Below are 23431 nucleotides of genomic sequence, written 5' to 3'. Positions count from 1 at the left end.
CCAGGGAGCAGGGGGCTTTGCCCGAGCAGTTAGCCCAGTCGTCCTGGTTTAGGAAGTTGGGCAAGCCGCCTATTAGAAACAGCATGCCCAGAATGAAAAGCAATACATTTTCATTCCACATCTTCACTGATGGTTCGTCCAGGTGACTGTGGGCTGGAGCAGGGACGTAACTGTCACATCAACTATCCCCTGACCTCATCAATGGTCCCCTTGTGACCCCCCTGACCTCATCAAGTGACCTCATCAATTCCCATTAGTTTAGTTTAGAGTTTAGAGATAGAGCATGGAAACAGGCCCTGTGACCGGCCCAATCAACACCGACCATCAATCACCGTCACACTAGTTGGCCCACTTTCTCATCCTCTCCCTACACATTATGGGCAATTTCTTTTACAGAGGCCAATTAACCTACAAACCCACGCCTTCTTTGGGATGTGGGATATGTCTGGAGCAGCTAGAGGAAACCCCTGTGGTCACAGGGAGAGCGTGCAAACTCCACACAGACAGCAACCGACGTTAGGGTCGAACCCAAATCTCTGGCTCTGTGAGGCAGCAGCTCTACCTGCTGCACCACTGTGCTGCCTTATTTCTTCATTGACTCTTTGTTCTCATGTCCTGAGCTACTTTTGTCTGATGATTAGCAGAAGCCCAGAATTGAGATGTTTATATTTTGTTTTGTTGTTTATTTCATTTTTTTGCATGTTCATCTAATTTTCCTGTGGACAGTATCTACAGAAGTTTCAACAGTACACAGGACTCGTGGGACTGAGCTCTAGGGGGAGGTTGAGAGAGCTAGGACTTTATTCCCTGGAGAGTAGGATTATGAGGGGTGATCTTACAGAGGTGTCCCAAATCATGAGAGGAATAGATCGGGTAAAGGTAGTCTGTTGCCCAGTGTAAGGGAATCGAGAATCAGTAGACATAGGGTGAAGGTGAGGAGGACCTGAGGGATGACTTTTTTACACAAAGGGTGGTGGGTGTATGGAACAAAGTGCCAGAGGAGGTAGTTGAGGCAGGCACTATCTCAATGAGGCATTTAGACAGGTACATGGATAGGTAGGTTTAGAGGGCCAAAAGCAGGCATGTGGGACTAGTTTAGAGGCATGTTGGTCAGCGTGGGCAAGTTGGGCAGAATGGCCTGTTTCCACGCTGTATGACACGATGCAGTAAATCCCTGGATTACATAGAAATACAGAATTGTGAAGGAACAGATGCTCTCCTGCTTGTGAAACCACACAAGGTCAGTTCAATAACCCCATCAGTGTCATTGAATAGAATTCAACACTATAAGGAGGAATGAGCAACACACCAAGTACTGGAGGAACTCAATGGGTCAAGCAGCATCTGAGGTGGGAATAGACTGGTCGAGAAACTTATACAGTCAAAGAAGTACATTTTAAAACATTCTATGTAATATAAAAATCCACCTGTACACTGTCAAAATCTACATGCAAGTACCATCATAACTTTATATATCCCAAATTAATCTGCCAACAGTCCATAAAACACAAAATCATGATTTGAATAGATATGGTTGAGTCTTTTGCCCAGATAAGTGAATCGAGGAGCAGAGGACATAGGTTGAAGGTGAAGGGCAAAAGATTTAATAGGAATCTGTGGGGTATGTTTTTCACACAAAGGGTGGTAGGTGTATGGAACAAGCTGCCAATGGAGGTAGTTGAGGCTGGGACTATCGCAACATGTAAGAAACAGTTAGACAGGTACATGGATAGGACAGGTTCGGAGGGATATGGAATCACAACGTGGGCAGGTGGGGGGTTTCTGGCGTGGACGAGAGTTTGGAACTTTCCTTCTTCAGCTGGAGGACTTTGCTTTTTGAGGACTGCTTTGGACTGTGACTGTCCCTGGGAATTAATTTGCTGAGCTGCTGGAGGGACGGGAGCTGGTTTGTGCCTCTGCCCGGAGGACGATGGCGGGGGCGCGGCAGAAAGCGAGGAGCTACGCAGTAGTGACATCAGCAGCGGATGCGAGGCCATCTGAACATGAGCCTCATGTTGACTTGGACTGGGACAGTTTTGGTATCTCGGTTCAAACTGGGCCCCAGATGTCCAGGGGAGCAATTACGAAGGCTATGAATGCCCTTCTTGGTAGGGGGGCTATTGTCTCTTCCGAGCTCGAGAGGGGAAAGGTTGAGATGATATTGAAGAAACGGGAGGATGTGGCCACAGTGGTGGAGAGGGGGATTTCAGTGGGGGGGGTCCATATACAGGTGGACCCATGGGTGTCCAGGGTGAGACCGGTTCTCCTACGGAGTTGCCCTACATGTATTCCGGATGCGACACTCATTCCACACCTGTCTCAGATTGGGGAGGTGCGGTCTAAGTGCTTTAGGCTCATGCACCCTGGGGGGGGACCCGGAGGAAAAAGGGATTCTCAGTTTCAAAAGGAGGGTGTTCGTGAAGGTGGGGGAGGGGGAAGGCGATGAGGGTAGTTTCGAGGTGGAGTGTAGGGGTCTCCCTAGAACCGTGCGTTGGAGTTGGGGAAAGGCACGGTTTCATGCGTGCGGTTGTTATGGACATCTCCGTAGGGAATGTCCTAATCACGGGGTCGCTGCCAGAACTTCTAGCGCAGCAGCCCAGGAATGCACTGCTGGCCCATCAGCGGTGGCTCGTCATGCCTCGGAGGGGCGGGGTGGAATCGCTGACCTGGCTGGGGCTGCTGGCTCTGCCTCGGTGATCCGGGGCAGCGGGGAGAGCCCTTCTGGGTCTGCAGTTTCTGCCTTGGGGTCCCGGGGCAGCGAGGGCCCCCGCCCCCTACATCCTAAACCTGTGGGGGTGGCTGAAGGTGAGGCACAGAGGGAGGGTGGAGAGAAATGGGAGCAGCAGAAGAAGAAGAGGAGTAAGCAGAAAAAGATTACCCAAGCGAGTCAAAAGCAGGTGGGTGTGCAACTGCCGAGTGCGGAGATCACCCAAGGGGTGCCTGTCAGCTCCAGGGAGGCCCAGAGTGAAACTGCCGTGGCCCAGCAAGGAGCTGAGGTGGCTCTGACAGGAGTAGGGAAGGTAACACGTGCGGGTGGTAAAGTGGCTGGGGGTAGTGTGGAGGCGGAAGACCCTTCCTTTATGGAGGTCACCACACCGCCGCATGCTAGTGGGACAAAAAGGAGGATTGTGCCTGGCGAGGAAGAGCAATGACGTGAGTCCAAAGTAAGGGGGGTGCAGTTTTCCAGTCCTTCCAACACCGATGTGGGTGGAGGTCAGGAAATGACGTCTTCTGGGTTGGAGGTTGAGCCTCCGCTTCAGGGATCTCTCGAGGGTACCATAGGGTCAGGTGACGGGGTAGACCCCTCTGGAGCGGTGTCCTCTGGGCGGGGGGAGGTTCTTTCATCACAGGGGCCCTCCGAGGGAGGTATCTCATCGTGTGTTGATCTTGGCTCCCCTGGGGGTGCGTCCTCTGGGTCGGAGGAGGTCCCCTCGTTTCAGAGGCCTACTAAGGGTGTTAGCACGCAGGAGGGTGGGACAAGCCCCCCTGGTAGTGTGGACCCTGAGACGGGGGATGAGCAGAGTCAGCCCGAGGGAGGGGGGCCGGGGGGAATGGTGTACCAATCAGTGCTCAATATTGGAGCCAGTGGAGGTGCCGAGGTGTGTATTGTACTGCCGGCTGATTTGGCATGGGCGAGAAAAAAGACTGGTGGAGAGCCTCTGGGTGTTGCCAGTGGAGGGGGTGCTTTCGGTGCCATGGAGGTCGGAGTTGTTTCGGGCAGCGACCTTCTTTCGGATTCTGGGGGTGCCAGTTTCCCACAGACCCTGGGGGTGCCTCTTGTTTTCTCTTCCCCAGGCCCAGATGTGGAGGGTGAGGACAGAGCGCAGGAGCCCAGCCAGTCAGTGGGTTGCGTGATGCGGATAGGGGCTTCGGGAGTCTTCCCCGGCATTGATCCTGGGGGTGGTGACATGTCGGAGGTGGGGGAGAAGGGTGGGGCCAGTTTGTGTGAAGGGGTTATGCGAAATTCCAGAGAGCTCTGGTGTTTCGACTTCTGAAAATGACCTTGGTGATGCTGAGCGTGTTGTGTCAGGTGCGAGTAACTTGGCCGATAGCCCAGGAACCAAGGACGAGTCTCATACAAGTGCTATCTGCGAGGTGCTGGAATTTTTAAAAACAAGCCGTACCAACAAGACAAAGTTTTTTTAAATTTTAATTTTATTTTTTATTTTATTTATTTATTTATTAGAAGTAGACATATTATAAAATGTAGTTACATATTATAGTAAAAAAAAACTTTTCATATACATCAGTCATACATTATTAAAATTTTCCATTATCAATTACTTCTGCTTCTAGTGTTTTTATTTTTTATAGAAAGAGGGAAAAAGAGAGGGTAGAAAGTTACAAATAAAAAAGAAAGCAAAAAAAAACACAACAGAAAAACAAGGGAGGTGGAATGGGTTACCTGTAATACTATATTCCCTTAACATTCCAACTACAGAATTTAATTCCCTCGCCCCCAAATTTTATATTCATGTCTTGCATCTTGTGATTAAGTGGTAGGGCAGATGATTCAGCACACTCAACCCTACCTTATACTTGAACTTTAGGTAGATGGCAATACGCGGTCCACAGCAGGCGATGGATTCCAAGGGTCGGCTGCTTGCCCCCTTTCGGGCCTACGTCCGTGCAATTCCATTCCAGAGGGAAATATAATATGATATAAGATTTGGAGGTATAGCGTAGGGTTGGTAAAGTGGTTGAAAGTAAAAAAATGAAATGAACTACAATACAATTAGTATAAGTTAGTGTTTTGTGTACCCTAATCTGTTGTATTATTTGATGTGTTGAATAGTCTTGGAATTAAAAAAAAAAAAAAAAAGAGAGCGTGGCCTGTCCCTAAGGGCGTGGCCTGTAGCCCTGGAGGCGTGGCCTATGTCCATAGGGGCGTGGCTTATTTCCCTAGGGGGCGTGTCCTGTTTTCCAAAACAATGTTTGATCTTGAAAAAAAAGAAATTGTTGGATGAATCATTTTCCTCCACAGATGCTGCCTGAATCGCTGAGTTCCTCCAGGAATTTGTTCTGGGTTTATTTGCTTCAGGGAGAAGAAGTGGATGTGTTGAATTTTCAGAAGGTCTTTGATAAAGCCATGCGTAAAAGATCAACAAGGAATATTAAAATATGTGTATTTGGCAATGTTCAAGTGGGATGGATTGAAAATTCTCTGGCAGGCGAGGAACCGAGACTTCTTTTGGGTGGCACATGATGACTAATGAGCCATCATTGAAACCATTGCTTGAGCCTGGTATTTTCAATGTACATTAATGATTTTGACAAGGAAGTAAATTTAATATTTCTAAGTTTGATGACATGAAACTGAGAGTAATTAGGAGAAGCAAAGAGGATGCAAAGAGATTTCCAGGTGATCTCAGTCAATAGACAATAGACAATAGACAATAGGTGCAGGAGGAGGTCATTCTGCCCCTCGAGCCAGCACCGCCATTCAATGTGATCATGGCTGATCATCCCCAATCAGTACCCCGTTCCTGCCATCTCCCCGTATCCCCTGATTCCGCTATTTTTAAGAGCCCTATCTAGCTCTCTCTTGAAAGCATCCAGAGAACCTGCCTCCACCGCCCTCTGAGGCAGAGAATTCCACAGATTCACCACTCTCTGTGAGAAAAAGTGTTTCCTCGTCTCCGTTCTAAATGGCTTACCCCTTATTCTTAAACTGTGGCCCTTGTTCTGGACTCCCCCAACATCGGGAACATGTTTCCTGCCTCTAGCGTGGCCAAACCCTTAACAATCTTATATGTTTCAATGAGATCACCTCTCATCCTTCTAAACACCAGAGTGTACAAGCGCAGCCGCTCCATTCTCTCAGCATATGACGCAATCCCAGGAATTAACCTGGTGAACCTACACTGGGCTCCCTCAATAGCAAGAATGTCCTTCCTCAAATTAGGGACCAAAACTGCACACAATACTCCAGGTGTGGTCTCACTAGGGCCCTGTACAACTGCAGAAGGACCTCTTTGCTCCTATATTCGATTCCTCGTTATAAAGGCCAACATGCCATTTGCTTTCTTCACTGCCTGCTGTACCTGCATGCTTACTTTCATAGACTGATGAACAAGGACCCCCAGATCCCATTGTACTTGCTTTTGCTACCAAAGTGGATAACCTCACATTTATCCGCATTAAATTTCATCTGCCATGCATCTGCCCACTCCCCCAACCTGTCCAAGTCACCCTGCATCCTCATAGCATCCTCCTCACAGTTCACACTGCCACCCAGCTTTGTGTCATCTGCAAATTTGCTAATGTTACTTTGAATCCCTTCATCCAAATCATTGATGTATATTGTAAATAGCTGCGGTCCCCGCACCGAGCCTTGCGGTACCCCACTAGTCACTGCTGGCCCCGCACCGAGCCTTGCGCTGCCCCACTAGTCACTGCTGGTCCCCGCACCGATCCTTGCGCTGCCCCACTAGTCACTGCTGGTCCCCGCACCGAGCCTTGCGCTGCCCCACTAGTCACTGCTGGTCCCAGCACCGGGCCTTGCGCTGCCCCACTAGTCACTGCTGGTCCCAGCACTGAGCCTTGCGGTACCCCACTAGTCACTGCCTGCCATTCTGAAAGAGACCCGTTAATCCCTACTCTTTGTTTCCTGTCTGCCAACCACTTCTCTATCCATGTCAGCACTCAACCCCCAATACCATATGCCCTAATTTTGCCCATTAATCTCCTATGTGGGACCTTATCAAATACTTTCTGAAAGTCCAGGTACACTACATCCACTGGTTCTCCCTTGTCCATTTTCCTAGTTACATCCTCAAAAAATTCCAGAAGATTAGTCAAGCATGATTTCCCCTTCGTAAATCCATGCCGACTCGGACCGATCCTGTTACTGCTATCCAAATGTGCGGTTATTTCATCTTTTATAATTGACTCCAGCATCTTCCCCACCACCGACGTCAGGCTAACTGGTCTAAAATTCCCCGTTTTCTCTCTCGCTCCTTTCTTGAAAAGTGGGATAACATTAGCTATCCTCCAATCCACAGGAACAGATCCTGAATCTATTGAACATTGGAAAATGATCACCAATGCATCCACTATTTCTAAAGCCATCTCCCTGAGGACCATGGGATGCATACCATCAGGCCCATGGGATTTATCATCCTTCAGTCCCATTAGCCTGCCCACACCTGGAGTATTGCGTACAGTTTTGGTCTCCTAATCTGAGGAAAGACATGCTTGCCATAGAGGGAGTACAGAGAAGGTTCACCAGACTGATTCCTGGGATGGCAGGACTTTCATATGAAGAAAGACTGGATAGACTCGGCTTGTACTCGCTAGAATTTAGAAGATTGAGCGGGGGATCTTATAGAAACTTACAAATTTCTTAAGGGGTTGGACAGGCTAGATGCAGGAAGATTGTTCCCGATGTTGGGGAAGTCCAGAACAAGGGGCCACACACACAGTTTAAGGATAAGGGGGAAATCGAGATGAGAAAAACATTTTTTTTCACACACAGAGAGTGGTGAATCTGTGGAATTCTCTGCCACAGAAGGTAGTTGAGGCCAGTTCATTGGCTATATTTCAGAGGGAGTTAGATATGGCCCTTGTGACTAAAGGGACCAGGGGGTATGGAGAGAAGGCAGGTACAGGATACTGAGTTGGATGATCATAGAAACATAGACAATAGGTGCAGGAGTAGAGGCCATTCGGCCCTTCGAGCCTGCACCATCCGCCATTCAATATGATCATGGCTGATCATCCAACTCGGTCGCCCCGACTGTGGATATTTCGATCACCCCGACTGCAGGGGTAAAGGGGTAAGAAGGTAAAAGCTATTCACCTTGGGAAATGTGAGGTCGCTGAAAAACAAGATGGACGTGCTGCCTGCACTGGTGGGGACTCGGAGGGAGCGCCGTGAGTACAGTGATCTCGGTGTTTTGCGGGGACATCGTGCCTTGAGAGCATCCTGCAGTCTGGTGCGAGTGTGGACGGCTTTCTGACTATTCGGGTGAACATGGACTGCAGAGATAGTGACAGTGGTCAGTACAACTCTGGTCACATCACGGTGAAGGAGCGTGTGTGTGGCCCGGACATTGAACTGATTGCTGTGGGTCTCCGTTTATGCTGTGTGCCCTAGGGATTCTCACACGCCACTGCAGTGGCTGTTTATGTTTAATCTTTATGTAGTTTTGTATCTTGTTGCTTTTATGGTATAACTGTATGGTAAATCAAATTTCACTGTACCTCCGTACACGTGACAATAAAGGACCATTGAACCATTGAATCTTTGAACCATTGATCTAAACTAAACTAAGATCATTACAACTCAAGTTAAATACACAAATTAATAACTCGGGAGTGGTGACGTTACCAAAGGTCGGCACACTGGTGCAGCTGGTACACTTGCAGCCTGACAACGTCAGAGACCCAGTTTGTTCCTTCCCTCGGGTGCTGTCTGTGTGGAGTTTGCACCTTCTCCCTGTGACAGAGTGGGTTACCTCCGAATGCTCTGGTATCCTGCCACACCCCAAAGACGTACAGGTTTGTAGGTTAATTGGCCTCTGTAAATTGCCCCTTTTGTGCAGGGAGTAGATGATAAAGTAGGATAATATAGAACGAGTGTGAAGCAGCGATTGATGGTTGGAGTGGATACAGTGGGCTGAAGAGCTTGTTTGCATGCTGCAGCTCTACACTAAAACCAAACTGAATGTGAGGTGGCATTACATTTTGCATCAGACTGTGATCTGCAATCTGGAGGCATGGTTAACATGGAAAAGCCTGTTAGACAGTTAAAAATAGCACACGTTAAAATGCATTACTGGAGCTTTAAGTGATTATCTGTGATTTAATCTGCTAAATAAATGGGAACTAACTCAATTCTTCTTGCATTTACCACTAATCTTGAACAAGCCAAACATGTTTATCTTCTGCAGGTCGTGATGAGTTGCAGTGGTTAAACTTCAGAATGGCTTGTCCTGAAAATAAATAGTTTGTCACAGAGGAGTAATTTTCTGGTTTGGCCTCTGCACCTTTGGCTCATGGCAATGCAAGTCTACTGGCAGTAATGGAACAGTGATAACCTCAGGCCATGAACATTGGATACAGTGCGGGAAGCTGGATCATAACATGGTGATTTCTGGGAGCTGCTCTGATCCGGACATGATAATGGAGAAGTTATACCTTGGCATTGAGAGGGGGAGGAGACCAGGTCTTGTCTGGGGCAGTTTTATGGACCATGCAGATATGGCATTGATTAAGGTATGAAGCGGAAAGTGATTGATGATTAGTGGGCTTAGGTTTCAGCCACTCCTGGAGCAAGGGAGCACAGACTTCATCAACAGATCGAGAGGATGTCTCTGGGGTGTTTGCATGCTCCCCCTGTGACCACATGGGCTTCCTTCAGGTGCTCCGGTTTTCTCCCACATCCCAACAACATGTGGATTTGTTGGTTAATTGGCCTCCAAGTTGCGTCTTGCGTAGGGAGTGGATGAAAAGATAGGGTAACACAGATACTTTGTTTAGAGGGGGAAGGAATGGGGAGTTATGTGAGGAGTGGGAAATCTGCTTCTCTAGGTTAGGTGGGTTAGGTTGGGGTTATTATTGTTATGTTACTGAGGTACTGTGAAAAGCTTTGGAGTAAGATTCTGGGGGTCTTATAACAAAAAATATACAATTCTTAAGTGATTGGACAAGCTAGATGCAGGAAAAATGTTGGGGAAGTCCAGAACCAGAGTCACAGTGTATAAGGGGTCGGCCATTTAGGACCAAGATGAGGAAAACGTTTTACAACCAGAGAGCTGTGAATCAGTGGAATTCTCTGCCACAGAAGGCAGTGAAGGCCAATTTACTGGATGTTTTCAAGAGAGAGTTAGATAGAGCTCTTGGGGCTAACGGAATCAGGGGATATGGGATGAAAACAGGAACTGGGTACTAATTTTGGATGATCAGCTATGATCATACGGAATGGCGGTGCTGGCTTAAAGGGCCGAATGGCCTACTCCTGCACCCTATTTTCCATGTTTCTAAAAAAGTATTCTTGGGGCTAGAAACTCCAGCCCATTTTTTCATGAACTCTGGAAACCTGTCAGCAACTGCAATGTTTACAGGCAGTTCACAACCCCCTTGCAGTGACCCATGTTAAGAAGGTAACACGTGTATGGTCCAGACATGAGAAATGGCAATGGATACATTTACATCAGGAACTACTCAATGGGTCAGGCACCATCTATGAACAGAGGTGCGTCTGACCTGCTGAGTATTTCAAGCATTTACTACCACTTCCAATAGTTAATGTATTTTCTATCTGTGTTATGTTTAAGCTGACTTTACATTTGTTCATTTGTCATTTTTTTCTGATGAAGGGTCTTTGATCTGATACATTAATCCTGTTTCTCTTTCCATGATGCTGCTTGACCTGCTGGATGTTTGTATTTATTTTTTCACGTCTTCTATGCTCCCTTCAATTGTCAATTTGGTTTATTTAGAGATACAGCATGGAAACAGGCCCTGCGCCCCTCTGTTCCCTACCCCCCCTCCCCCCAACCTTCCAGCACCCCTTCTCACTATTTCTATGTTATCCCAATTTCCCAACAACTTCCTACACACTAGGCCAATTAACCTACAAACCCACACGTCTTTGGGATGTGGGAGGAAACCACACACACGGTTACAGGGAGAATTCCACACAGAACCGAGGTCCAGATCGAACGTGGGTCTCTGATGCTGCGGGACTGCAGTTCTACCAGCCAGGCCACTGTGCAGCCCTGTAAATTGTGGAAAGATTCATATCAATATGAGGATAAACGCGGATAAATGTGAGGTTATCCACTTTGGTAGCAAAAACAGGAAGGCAGATTACTATCTAAATGGCGTCAAGTTGGGAAAAGGTGAAGTACAACAGAATCTGGGGCTCCTTGTACATCAGTCTATGAAAGTAACCATGCAGGTACAGCAGGCAGTGAAGAAAGCAAATGGCATGTTGGCCTTTATAACAAGAGGAATCGAATATTGTAGCAAAGAGGTCCTTCTGCAGTTGTACAGAGCCCTCGTGAGACCACACCTGGAGTATTGTGTGCAGTTTTGGTCCCTTAATTTGGGAAGGACATTCTTGCTATTGAGGGAGTGCAACGTAGGTTTACAAGGTTAATTCCTGGGATGGCATGGCAGGACTGTCATATGCTGAGAGAATGCTGCCTGACCCGCTGAGTTACTCTAGCATTTAGTGTCTTATCTTCGGTATAAACCAGCATCTGCAGTTCCTTCCTGCACTTTCTATGACCACATTGGTTTTCCCATGTGCTCCAGTTTGTTCCCACATCCCCAACGTTTAGTTCAGTTTTGTTTATTGTCACAGTTACAGTGAAAACCTACAGTGGAAATATGTTGGTAAGTCAATTGGCTACTTCTTGTACATTGCCCCCGGTGCTTGTGGGTGGCAGGACAATCAACGTAGCATGGATGAACATGTGAGAGAGAATGGGTTTCATGAAATGAGGAAGATTGGCACATTGATGTGTCTTGAATGTGTAGACTCAATTTGACCGAATAACCATCTTCTGTGTAGTAAGCAAATGTAATAAGTATGAGATTCAACCCAATGTTTTTCTGGAGTTCATTCAGTATTGACTGGATTTAATTTAGTTTAGTTTAGAGACACAGTGCGGACGCAGGTCCTGCGGCCCACCAAGTCCTCGCCGACCAGCGATCCCATACACTAGCACTATCCTACACACTGGGGACAATTTATCAAACCCAGGTCTCTGGCGCAATAAGGCAGCAACACAACTGCTGCACCACCATGCCACCCAACTATAAATGTATTACAATTAATTGATAGCGTTATGGATTATTGTATATTTATTTGTGCTTTTACATGAATGAGGCTGTGAAGGTGTAGCAAGTAACTAGCGTTCCCCATACACTATTTCTATCTTACAGATTAGGGGCAATTTACAGAAGCCAATTAACCCTACAAACCTGTACATCTTTGGAATGTGGGAGGAAACCGGAGTGCCCGGAGAAATCCCACGTGGTCTCAGGGAGAATGCACAAACTCCGTGCAGACAGCACCTGTAGTCAGGATTGATCCTGAGTCTCTGGTGCTGTGAGGCAGCATCTCTACTGCTGCGCCACTGTGCCAGCCCTGAAAAAAACAAATAATATACTCCTCGGTAATCCTACACCCTAGTTCAGTTTGGCCACCACTGGCCTCCCTATGATTTGTTAGGCATTTGCTTTCGCTGGTTGCCCTCTTGTGTCATTTAGCCTAAGCATGGTCCACTCATGGATCCATTGGAATGCAGCCCAGACAGTTCCAAACCTCCTGCACCCAGAATCCACCAAATGATTCGAACGTGGCCAAACCCAGCCCAAAACCTCCATATGTATAAGGAAGGATTTGTAAATGCTGGTTTACACCAAAAATAGTCACAAAATGCTAGGCTAACTCAGCGGGCCAGTCAGCATCGTTGGAGAGAGGGAATGGGTGAAATTTAAGTCCACAATTATGTACTCCCCATCCATCGAACAAATTAAAACCCTCGGTGCTTCAGAAATAAAAGAGTCACTATCTAGGCAAGAAGAATGAGCACATTTGATGTAAGAGTAGACACAAAAAGCTTGAGTAACTCAGCAGGATAGCCAGCATCTCCAGAGAGAAGGAATGGGTGCCGTTTTGGGTCAGACTAGTCAGGGGAAAAGGAAACAAGAGATATAGACATATAAGGGTGATGGTGGAATTATATTTACTACCTCTCAATGCTCATTACCAACCCGAGTAAAATGAACTGATTCTACAGTACATGAATATATATTCAGGAGAGTTGCATGAAGGAAATAATGAACCTTAAGATTCGTCGAAGATACATTATTCGCAATGACCAAATCAATAATCATAGATTAAAGAAATATTGCAAGGAAACAAACTTTTCAAAGTAAAATTGAATATATTTAGTAGAACGATAATAGGTAAATATGTAAATAGGTAATTATATATTAATTGTAAATAACAATGGGTAAATATGGTTAAAATATATATAGGGGCTGTGCTGGAGTGCTGGGTGCTGCTGGTGTACTTTGCAGTTAGTTGTTGTGCACCGTGGGCTGCTGCTGGCGAGGCTGCTGTTTTTTCTTGGACTGCTGGTGTGCTGGACTGCTGGACTGCTGGTCTGTTGGACTGCTGGAGTGCTGGACTGATGGACTGCTGGTCTGTTGGTCTGTTGGACTGCTGGAGTGCTGGACTGCTGGACTGCTGGTCTGTTGGACTGCTGGAGTGCTGGACTGCTGGACTGCTGGTGTGCTGGTCTGCTGGACTGCTGGTGTGCTGGTCTGCTGGAGTGCTGGTCTGCTGGACTGCTGGTGTGCTGGACTGCTGCTCATGGGGTTGGAACCCTGGAGTGCTGCTGGTGTGGTTTCTCGTGAACCCTGGAGTGCTGCTCATGGTTGCTGCCTTCCTCGGAGGCAGAGCTGCCCCAAACCATTGGACTCCACTTTGCACCACCTCGCCGTCTGCCTCTTCAAGGGCTTGGTCTTGTCGGCAGCCAGTCTCTCCACAGCTCTCTGCTGACCCCGCATGTCCCCATCCTTCGTACGGGCCTGTAGCTGCTAAACGCTGGTGTGAGACTGAAGAGGATTTTAATTGGAAATGGTGAAGCCAGAGGAAGGAATGTTAATGGAGGCAGGCAGGAGGGGAGAAATGGGAGTGGCCAGTAGACACAAAATGCTAGAGAAAGTCAGCGGGCGAGGCAGCATCTATGGAGAGAAGGAATTGGTGACATTTCAGGTCGATACCCTTCTTTAGTCAGGGGAGGGGGTAGGACAAAGAAAGAATGTAGGCGGAGACAGTGGGACCAGTGAGGGAGATGTGAAGGGGGGAATGAAGCAAGAGAGCAAGGGCTACCAGAAGTTAGAGAAGTCAATGTTCATATCGCTGGGGTGTAAACTACCCAAGTGAAATATGAGGTGCTGATCCTCCAATTTGCACTGGGCCTCACTCTGACAATGGAGGAGGCCCAGGAGAGAAAGGACAGATTAGGAATGGGGGGGGGAGTTGGTGCTGGGCCACCGGGAGATCAGGTTGGCTAAGACGGACTGAGCCGAGGTGCTCAGCGAATGATCACCGAGCCTGCGTTAGGTAGCGCCAATGTAGAGAAGTTGGCAACTGGAACAGCGGATGCAGTGATGAGGTTGGAGGAGGTGCAAGTGAATGTCTGCCTCACCTGGAAAGACTGTTTGGGTCCTTGAATGGATTCAAGGGGGGAAGGTAAAGGGACAGGTGTTGCATCTCCTGCGATTGCAGAGGAAAGTGCCTGGGGAGAGGGTGTTTTGGGTGGGAAAGGACGAATTGAGCAGGTAATTACGGAGGAAATGGTCGCTGTGGAAAGCAGAAAGCGGTGGAGATGGGAAAATATGGCCAGTAGTGGGATCGCTTTGGAGGTGGTTCCCCCTCTCTTAACGTCCCGAGTCCCCCTTGTACTCACCTACCACCCCATCAGCCGTCGCATACAGCATATAGATGCTGTGGGCTGAGCATCGAAAATGTGTCTAGAATTTAACTTTCGTGACACATGTCTCGGGAATACATTAAATTTTGCACAGATTTAGATAAAATATCATTGAGAAAAAAGTCATAACTCGTCAGTGCCAAAAGTTGCACATTATTTAATTAAATTAATTCGAAAATGAAATCAAAAAATTAAGTGGCATCTAGTGTCCAATGCCCATATTACACCATGGGGAGCCTAATTCCATGCTGCAGTCCCTTTAAACCATATTCTTATACTGTGTGTGTGTGTGTGTGTGTGTGCGTGCGTGCGTGCGTGCGTGCGTGTGTGTGTGTGTGTGTGTGTCTGTGTGTGTGTGTGAGTGTGTGTGTGTGTGTGCGTGTGTGTGTGTTTTTGTGTGTGTGTGTTTTTGTGTGTGTGTGTGAGTGTGAGTGTGTGTGTGTGTGTGTGTGTGTGTGTGTGTGTTTGTGCGCGTGTGTGTGTGTGTGTGTGTGTGTGTGTGTTTTTGTGTGTGTGTGTTTTTGTGTGTGTGTGTGTGGTCGAAGTGACAGCTGCCAGCCCAAGAATCCATTTGGCCCACAATGTCCCTACTAGCCCTCTGGAAAACAGTCCCTTCGGCCCACAACACCATGCTAGCGCTCCCCCCCCCCCCCACTGGCCAGCAATATTGGAATTGTTGGAGAGGTGGAATATTGCGTTGGAGACCAGCCCTGCCGTGTGAAGCTGGGATCCAACGGGTCCCACTTAGTAACTTTATAGACAAATCAATTGAAAAACAAAATGATCAGCAAGGTTAGCAATACCTATATTCCTTGGAAACCTTGTTATTGTTTTGATGTAATTAGGAGGCAGCCATGATCCCAGGGTCCTCACTGCCTAGCGACCATAAAACAAAGCGCGGGATTGGTCAATTTGCATCCGAACTCAAAGTCAAATGTGCATTGATTGGACAATTACTACTCGGAAAAAATTAAGGTTTTTCTCATATTTAAAAAATCTGCATGTTTTGGTCTTGACGAGTTTCAGGTATGATTTATATAATATTTATACACAATATGTTAAAAATTCAGGTAGATCCGTGAGTTGGGTCACGAACTTGAACGAAAAAGTTCCTCCGCCCACAGCCTAACATCCTCCAACATTTTTGCCACCTCCAAAGGGATCCCACTGCTGGCCGTATCTTCCCATCTCCACCCCTTTCTGCTTTCCACTTAGGAAACCTGAACGGAAATCTCTGGACACTTTGCGCCCCACCCAAGGTTTCCGTGCGGTTCCCGGAGGTTTTTGACAGTCTCCCTAATGGTCGAAAGTGCTTTTCCGTTTCTTCTATGTTCCGCCGATTATTTCAATAAATTCAAAACCGGCCGCGATTAAAAATAGGTTGCCGTTTAAAAATATCGGTAACAGGTTGCAGGTAGTGGAAGGCTACCTGCAACCTCCGGGAACCACCTTCAACTAGCATCACAACTGACTTAGACTAAAAAATTACCGATTTTTAAAACGGCAACCTATTTTTAGTCGCGGCCGATTGTGAATTTTTTGAAATAATCGCCGGAACATAGAAGAAGCGGAAACCACTTTCAACCATTAGGGACACTGACAAAAACCTCCGGGAACCTCCGGTAACTGCACGGAAACCTTGGGTGGGGCGCAAAGTCTCCAGAGGTTTCCGTTCAGGTTTCCTAAGTGGGACAGGGGCATAGGGCACTTTCCTCTGCAACTGCAGGAGATGCAAGACCTGTCCCTTTACCTTTCCCCCTCGACTCCATCCAAATGACCCAAACAGTCTTTCCAGGTGAGGCAGAGGTTCACTTGCACCACCTCCAACCTCATCTACTGCATCCGCTGTTCTAGGTGTCAACTTCTCTACATTGGCGAGACCAAGCACAGACTCGGCAATCATTCGCTGAACATCTCGGCTCAGTCCGTCTCAACCAAGCTGATCTCACGGTAGCCCAGCACTTCAACTCCTCCTCCCATTCCAAATCTGACCTTTCTGTCCTGGGCCTTCTCCATTGTCAGAGAGAGGCCCAGCACTAATTTGAGGAACAGCACCTCATAAAGTGCATTCAGAAAAAGCTGGTTAGAAATTTTTGCAAAGTAATTAAAAATAAATAACTGAAATATCACATTTACATAAGAATCACAAATATCAAATGTACATGTATTTACATTTACCCTTTGCTATGACACTCAAAATTGCTTGGGATCATCCTGTTTCTATTGGTTATCCTTGAGATGTTTCTACAACTTGATTGGAGTCCACCAGTGGTAAATTAAATTGATTGGACATGGTTTGGAAAGGCACACATCTGTCTGTATAAGGTCCCACAGTTGACAGTGCATGTCAGAGCAAAAACCAAGCCATGAAGACAAAGAAATTGTCTGTAGATCTCCGAGACAGGATTGTGTCGAGACACAGATCTGGGGAAGGGTATAAAACAATTTCTGCAGCATTGCAGGTCCAGAAGAGCACAGTGGCCTCCGTCATTCTTAAATGTAAGAACTTTGGAATCACCAGGACTCCTCATAGAGCTGGCCGCCCGGACAAACCGAGCAATCGGGGGAGAAGGGCCTTGGTCTGGGAGGTGACCAAGAACCTGATGGAGCTCTGACAGAGCGCCAGAGTTCCTCTGTGGCAATGATAGAACCTTCCAGAAGGACAACTATATCTGCAGCCCTCCACCAATCAGGCCTTTATGGTAGAGTGGCCAGACGGAAGCCACTCCTCAGTAAAAGGCACATGACAGCCCGCTTGGAGTTTGCCAAAGGCATGAGAAACAAGATTCTCTGGTCTGATGAAACCAAGATTGAACTCTTTGGCCTGAATGCCAAGCATCACGTCTGGAGGAAACCAGGCACCGCTCATCACCTGGCCAATACCATACCCACAGTGAAGCATGGTGGTGGCAGCACCATGCTGTGGGGATGTTTTTCAGCGGCAGGAGACTAATCAGGATCCAGGGAAAGTGGAACAGAGCAAAGTACAGCGAGATCCTTGATGAAACCCTGCTCCAGAGCATTCTGGACCTCAGACTGGAGCGGAGGTTCACCTTCCAACAGCACATAGCCAAGACAACGTAGGAGTGGCCATGACAAGTCTGTGAATGTCCTTGAGTGGCCCAGCCAGAACCCGTACTTGAACCCGATCGAACATCTCTGGAGGGACCTGAAAATAGCTGTGCATCGACGCTCTCCATTCAATCTGACAATCTGAAAGGTCTGAATACTTATGTAAATGTGATATTTCAGTTATTTCTTTTTAATTACTTTGCAAAAATTTCTAAATACCTGTGTAGATGGATGATAAAAAAAAAAATGACTAGGGCTGTAACGTAACAAAATGTGGAAAAAGTGAAGGGGTCTGAATATTTTCTGAATGCACTGTATTTCACTTGGGTAGTTTACACCCCAGCAGTATGAACATTGACTTCTCTAACTTCAGATAGCCCTTGCTCTCTCTCTCTTCATTTCACCCCTCACCCCACACACCTTCTCAGTTCTGCCACTAGTTCCACTCTCTTCTTTGTCCTACCCACAGCCTCGGACGTTCTTTTAGGAAGGAGATGAGGAGAAATTTCTTTAGTCAGAGGGTGGTGAATCTGTGGAATTCTTTGCCACAGAGGGTTGTGGAGACCAAGTCAGTGGATATTTTTAAGGCAGAGATAGATCGATTCTTGATTAGTGTGGGTATCAGGGGTTATGGGGAGAAGGCAGGAGAATGCGGTTAGGAGGGAGAGATAGATCAGCCATGATTGAATGGTGGAGTAGACTTGATGGGCCGAATGGCCTAATTCTGCTCCGAGTACTTATGACCTTATGACCTATCCGCTCCCCTGACATCAGAAGGGTCTCGACCCCTCTCCAAAGATGCTGCATTTTGTGTCTACCTTCGATCTTACCAGCCACTGCAGTTCTTTCAGTTCCCTAGGGTGCCATTCTTCCAATACATGTCCCAGTCTCGCTGGAGGTGGTGGCATTGATCCCAATGTGCTCCAATGCAGCATGGTTACTGGCACAGCAGCAATGCAGTCGGCACTCTATCACGCAGCAGATTGTTTTCCCTAAAGCAGCCCACGTGCACCAATGTTATTCACACTGCAGCTCCACTGGCGCCAACGCAGCCCAGTTGCACATTTGCCCCTGCTGCTGCAACCCAGCTGTGTCATCCATTTCCTGGGGCATGTGAGGCCAAGTCCTTGGGATATGGGTATGTAATTATTAATGATAAAAGATTCCGGGGAGAGGGCAGAAGAATTTGGTTGAGAAGGAAAAATGAATCAGCCGCGATAGAATGGCGGAAATGGGCCTAATTCTGCCCCTATGTCTCGTGGTCTTTATGTGGTCTTGAGGAGGCAGTTGAAATCGGAGATCTAAGTGTGTAATATCTCCACCACGGCGCTGATTATAAAGACCATGGCGATCGTGCCGACGATGATTGTTACGCCTTTCAGCAGTCGCCGGTTGACGGGGCGGTGTACCACTGGCTTCTCGGGCGTCTCAAGGTGGAAGGAGGCAACCCTACGCCCATGCACCCAGCAGCGGTAGATGCCGCGGTCGGAGGGCATCACGCTTTTGATTTCATACATGCCCCCCATGGCGTCGACCAGCCGGTGTCTCCCGTCACTGCTGCCACCTTGGGTGATAAAGGTGGAGTCGCGCTGCCATAGAACGGACGTGTAAACCGACGCCCCCGGGCATGTGATCCGGGCGTTGTCACGGATGCCGTAGTACATCGGCTGCAGAAGAGTTGTACGTGGCTCCATCCAGTCGAACACAGGCTCCCGACCACACCACCACCGCCACCATTCGCCAATCTCCAGCAACAGAAGATTGGCTGCGATCTCCAATGATTGTTCCTCCTTCTTGCACGGCTGGCGGCACCATTGGTAGTGGAGCTCGGCGGCACGCCGGGGCAAGGACTGCCCAATGAACAGCTCCATTAGGCCACAGGGCAAGGTGACGCCATTCACCTCCAGTGCCTCGTCCTCGTCCTCGTCCTCGTCCTTGTCGGTGTTGCTAAGTTTGGCGTAACAGAAGCCCATCACCTTCTGCTCCCCTATTACGTTACACCGGTTACATTCCTGCCATGGTCCCCAGCGGGTGTAGAGCTTGACCATGTGCTGGGAAGAGCCCACGTTCACCCTCAGGGTCTGGTTTGTCAGAATGCTCTCCCCCAGCCCTTGGTGGGACACGTAAACCAGAGACGAGTCCTGCACATCCACCTGGTAGGCGGCTAGGGTGGAATTAGCCGACTTACACAGGTACAGGCCCGTGTCTGAGGTCTTCGCCGTGTCCATGATCAAGGAGCCTCGATGTAGATTGGCTCGGCTTCCCAGATCGCCCATCGGCCCTTGGTACACCGTCAAGTGCCCGGATCTGATGAAGGTGCTGGGTTGGGCTTGAGGCTGGCTGAGGTCCTGGTACTGCCAGTACACGGAGCCTTCTGGTACTTCTGTGGCACTCGGGCAACGCAGGCTGAGCGGATTGTTCGACAGGAAGGCCAGGGAGCAGGGGGCTTTGCCCGAGCAGTTAGCCCAGTCGTCCTGGTTTAGGAAGTTGGGCAAGCCGCCTATTAGAAACAGCATGCCCAGAATGAAAAGCAATACATTTTCATTCCACATCTTCACTGATGGTTCGTCCAGGTGACTGTGGGCTGGAGCAGGGACGTAACTGTCACATCAACTATCCCCTGACCTCATCAATGGTCCCCTTGTGACCCCCCTGACCTCATCAAGTGACCTCATCAATTCCCATTAGTTTAGTTTAAAGTTTAGAGTAAGAGCATGGAAACTGGCCCTGTGACCGGCCCAATCAACACCGACCATCAATCACCGTCACACTAGTTAGCCCACTTTCTCATCCTCTCCCTACACATTATGGGCAATTTCTTTTACAGAGGCCAATTAACCTACAAACCCACACCTTCTTTGGGATGTGGGATATGTCTGGAGCAGCTAGAGGAAACCCCTGTGGTCACAGGGAGAGCGTGCAAACTCCACACAGACAGCAACCGACGTTAGGGTCGAACCCAAATCTCTGGCTCTGTGAGGCAGCAGCTCTACCTGCTGCACCACTGTGCTGCCTTATTTCTTCATTGACTCTTTGTTCTCATGTCCTGAGCTACTTTTGTCTGATGATTAGCAGAGGCCCAGAATTGAGATGTTTATATTTTGTTTTGTTGTTTATTTCATTTTTTTGCATGTTCATCTAATTTTCCTGTGGACAGTATCTACAGAAGTTTCAACAGTACACAGGACTCGTGGGACTGAGCTCTAGGGGGAGGTTGAGAGAGCCTAGGACTTTATTCCCTGGAGAGTAGGATTATGAGGGGTGATCTTACAGAGGTGTCCCAAATCATGAGAGGAATAGATCGGGTAAAGGTAGTCTGTTGCCCAGTGTAAGGGAATCGAGAATCAGTAGACATAGGGTGAAGGTGAGGAGGACCTGAGGGATGACTTTTTTACACAAAGGGTGGTGGGTGTATGGAACAAAGTGCCAGAGGAGGTAGTTGAGGCAGGCACTATCTCAATGAGGCATTTAGACAGGTACATGGATAGGTAGGTTTAGAGGGCCAAAAGCAGGCATGTGGGACTAGTTTAGAGGCATGTTGGTCAGCGTGGGCAAGTTGGGCAGAATGGCCTGTTTCCACACTGTATGACACGATGCAGTAAATCCCTGGATTACATAGAAATACAGAATTGTGAAGGAACAGATGCTCTCCTGCTTGTGAAACCACACAAGGTCAGTTCAATAACCCCATCAGTGTCATTGAATAGAATTCAACACTATAAGGAGGAATGAGCAACACACCAAGTACTGGAGGAACTCAATGGGTCAAGCAGCATCTGAGGTGGGAATAGACTGGTCGAGAAACTTATACAGTCAAAGAAGTACATTTTAAAACATTCTATGTAATATAAAAATCCACCTGTACACTGTCAAAATCTACATGCAAGTACCATCATAACTTTATATATCCCAAATTAATCTGCCAACAGTCCATAAAACACAAAATCATGATTTGAATAGATATGGTTGAGTCTTTTGCCCAGATAAGTGAATCGAGGAGCAGAGGACATAGGTTGAAGGTGAAGGGCAAAAGATTTAATAGGAATCTGTGGGGTATGTTTTTCACACAAAGGGTGGTAGGTGTATGGAACAAGCTGCCAATGGAGGTAGTTGAGGCTGGGACTATCGCAACATGTAAGAAACAGTTAGACAGGTTCATGGATAGGACAGGTTCGGAGGGATATGGAATCACAACGTGGGCAGGTGGGACTAGTGCAGATGGGACATGCTGGGCCGAAGGGAGGGGGGGGGGGAGAAAGAGAGAAAGAGAGAGAGAGAGAGAAAGAGAGAGAGAGAAAGAGAAAGAGAAAGAGATGAGGTGGCTCTGACAGGAGTAGGGAAGGTAACACGTGCGGGTGGTAAAGTGGCTGGGGGTAGTGTGGAGGCGGAAGACCCTTCCTTTATGGAGGTCACCACACCGCCGCATGCTAGTGGGACAAAAAGGAGGATTGTGCCTGGCGAGGAAGAGCAATGACGTGAGTCCAAAGTAAGGGGGGTGCAGTTTTCCAGTCCTTCCACCACCGATGTGGGTGGAGGTCAGGAAATGACGTCTTCTGGGTTGGAGGTTGAGCCTCCGTTTCAGGGATCTCTCGAGGGTACCATAGGGTCAGGTGACGGGGTAGACCCCTCTGGAGCGGTGTCCTCTGGGCGGGGGGAGGTTCTTTCGTCACAGGGGCCCTCCGAGGGAGGTATCTCATCGTGTGTTGATCTTGGCTCCCCTGGGGGTGCGTCCTCTGGGTCGGAGGAGGTCCCCTCGTTTCAGAGGCCTACTAAGGGTGTTAGCACGCAGGAGGGTGGGACAAGCTCCCCTGGTAGTGTGGACCCTGAGACGGGGGATGAGCAGAGTCAGCCCGAGGGAGGGGGGCCGGGGGGGAATGGTGTACCAATCAGTGCTCAATATTGGAGCCAGTGCAGGTGCCGAGGTGTGTATTGTACTGCCGGCTGATATGGCAGGGGAGAGAAAAAAGACTGGTGGAGAGCCTCTGGGTGTTGCCAGTGGAGGGGGTGCTTTCGGTGCTGTGGAGGTCGGAGTTGTTTCGGGCAGCGACCTTCTTTCGGATTCTGGGGGTGCCAGTTTACCACAGACCCTGGGGGTGCCTCTTGTTTTCTCTTCCCCAGGCCCAGATGTGGAGGGTGAGGACAGAGCGCAGGAGCCCAGCCAGTCAGTGGGCTGCGTGATGCGGATAGGGGCTTCGGGAGTCTTCCCCGGCATTGATCCTGGGGGTGGTGACATGTCGGAGGAGGGGGAGAGGGATGGGGCCAGTTTGTGTGAAGGGGTATGCGAAATTCCAGAGAGCTCTGGTCTTTCGACTTCTGAAAATGACCTTGGTGATGCTGAGCGTGTTGTGTCAGGTGCGAGTAACTTGGCCGATAGCCCAGGAACCAAGGACGAGTCTCATACAAGTGCTATCTGCGAGGTGCTGGAATTTTTAAAAACAAGCCGTACCAACAAGACAAAGTTTGAGGCTGCTAAGAGATGGTGGGCTGATCTGTCGGCCTTAGTTGAAACTCTCGAAGCTATCCTTGCCAGCGAGGATAGTGGTCTTCCTGGCTCTGAGCAGTGCCAGCTTAGGTGCTTTTTGGAGTTCCTAAGAGAGAGGGCTACAGAGCCCAGGAGGAGAAGTGGGAGGATTTCAAACTAATGTACCAGTGCATTCACGTCAGTTACCCTAAATTTAAACGGGAGTAGAGCGAGTTTTCGCAGATTCCAGTGGTGCAGCTGGTACACTTGCAGCCTGACAACGCCAGAGACCCAGTTTGTTCCTTCCCTCGGGTGCTGTCTGTGTGGAGTTTGCACTTTCTTCCTGTGACAGAGTGGGTTACCTCCGAATGCTCTGGTATCCTGCCACACCCCAAAGACGTACAGGTTTTTAGGTTAATTGGCCTCTGTAAATTGC

General features: G+C 48.4%; 1 protein-coding gene across 1 annotated transcript; it reads right to left on the bottom strand.

Moving 5' to 3' along the window:
- Positions 1-18835: 18835 nt before the first annotated feature.
- LOC116973773 (protein FAM187B-like) lies at positions 18836-20086 on the bottom strand. The gene has a single exon (XM_033022081.1). The coding sequence runs from the start codon at positions 20084-20086 to the stop codon at positions 18836-18838; it is 1251 nt and encodes a 416-aa protein (XP_032877972.1).
- Positions 20087-23431: the final 3345 nt, after the last annotated feature.

Source organism: Amblyraja radiata, chromosome 5 (assembly GCF_010909765.2).
Source record: "Amblyraja radiata isolate CabotCenter1 chromosome 5, sAmbRad1.1.pri, whole genome shotgun sequence".
In the NCBI taxonomy this organism is placed as follows: Eukaryota; Metazoa; Chordata; class Chondrichthyes; order Rajiformes; family Rajidae; genus Amblyraja; species Amblyraja radiata.
This window is presented reverse-complemented; position numbering and strand designations above follow the sequence as displayed.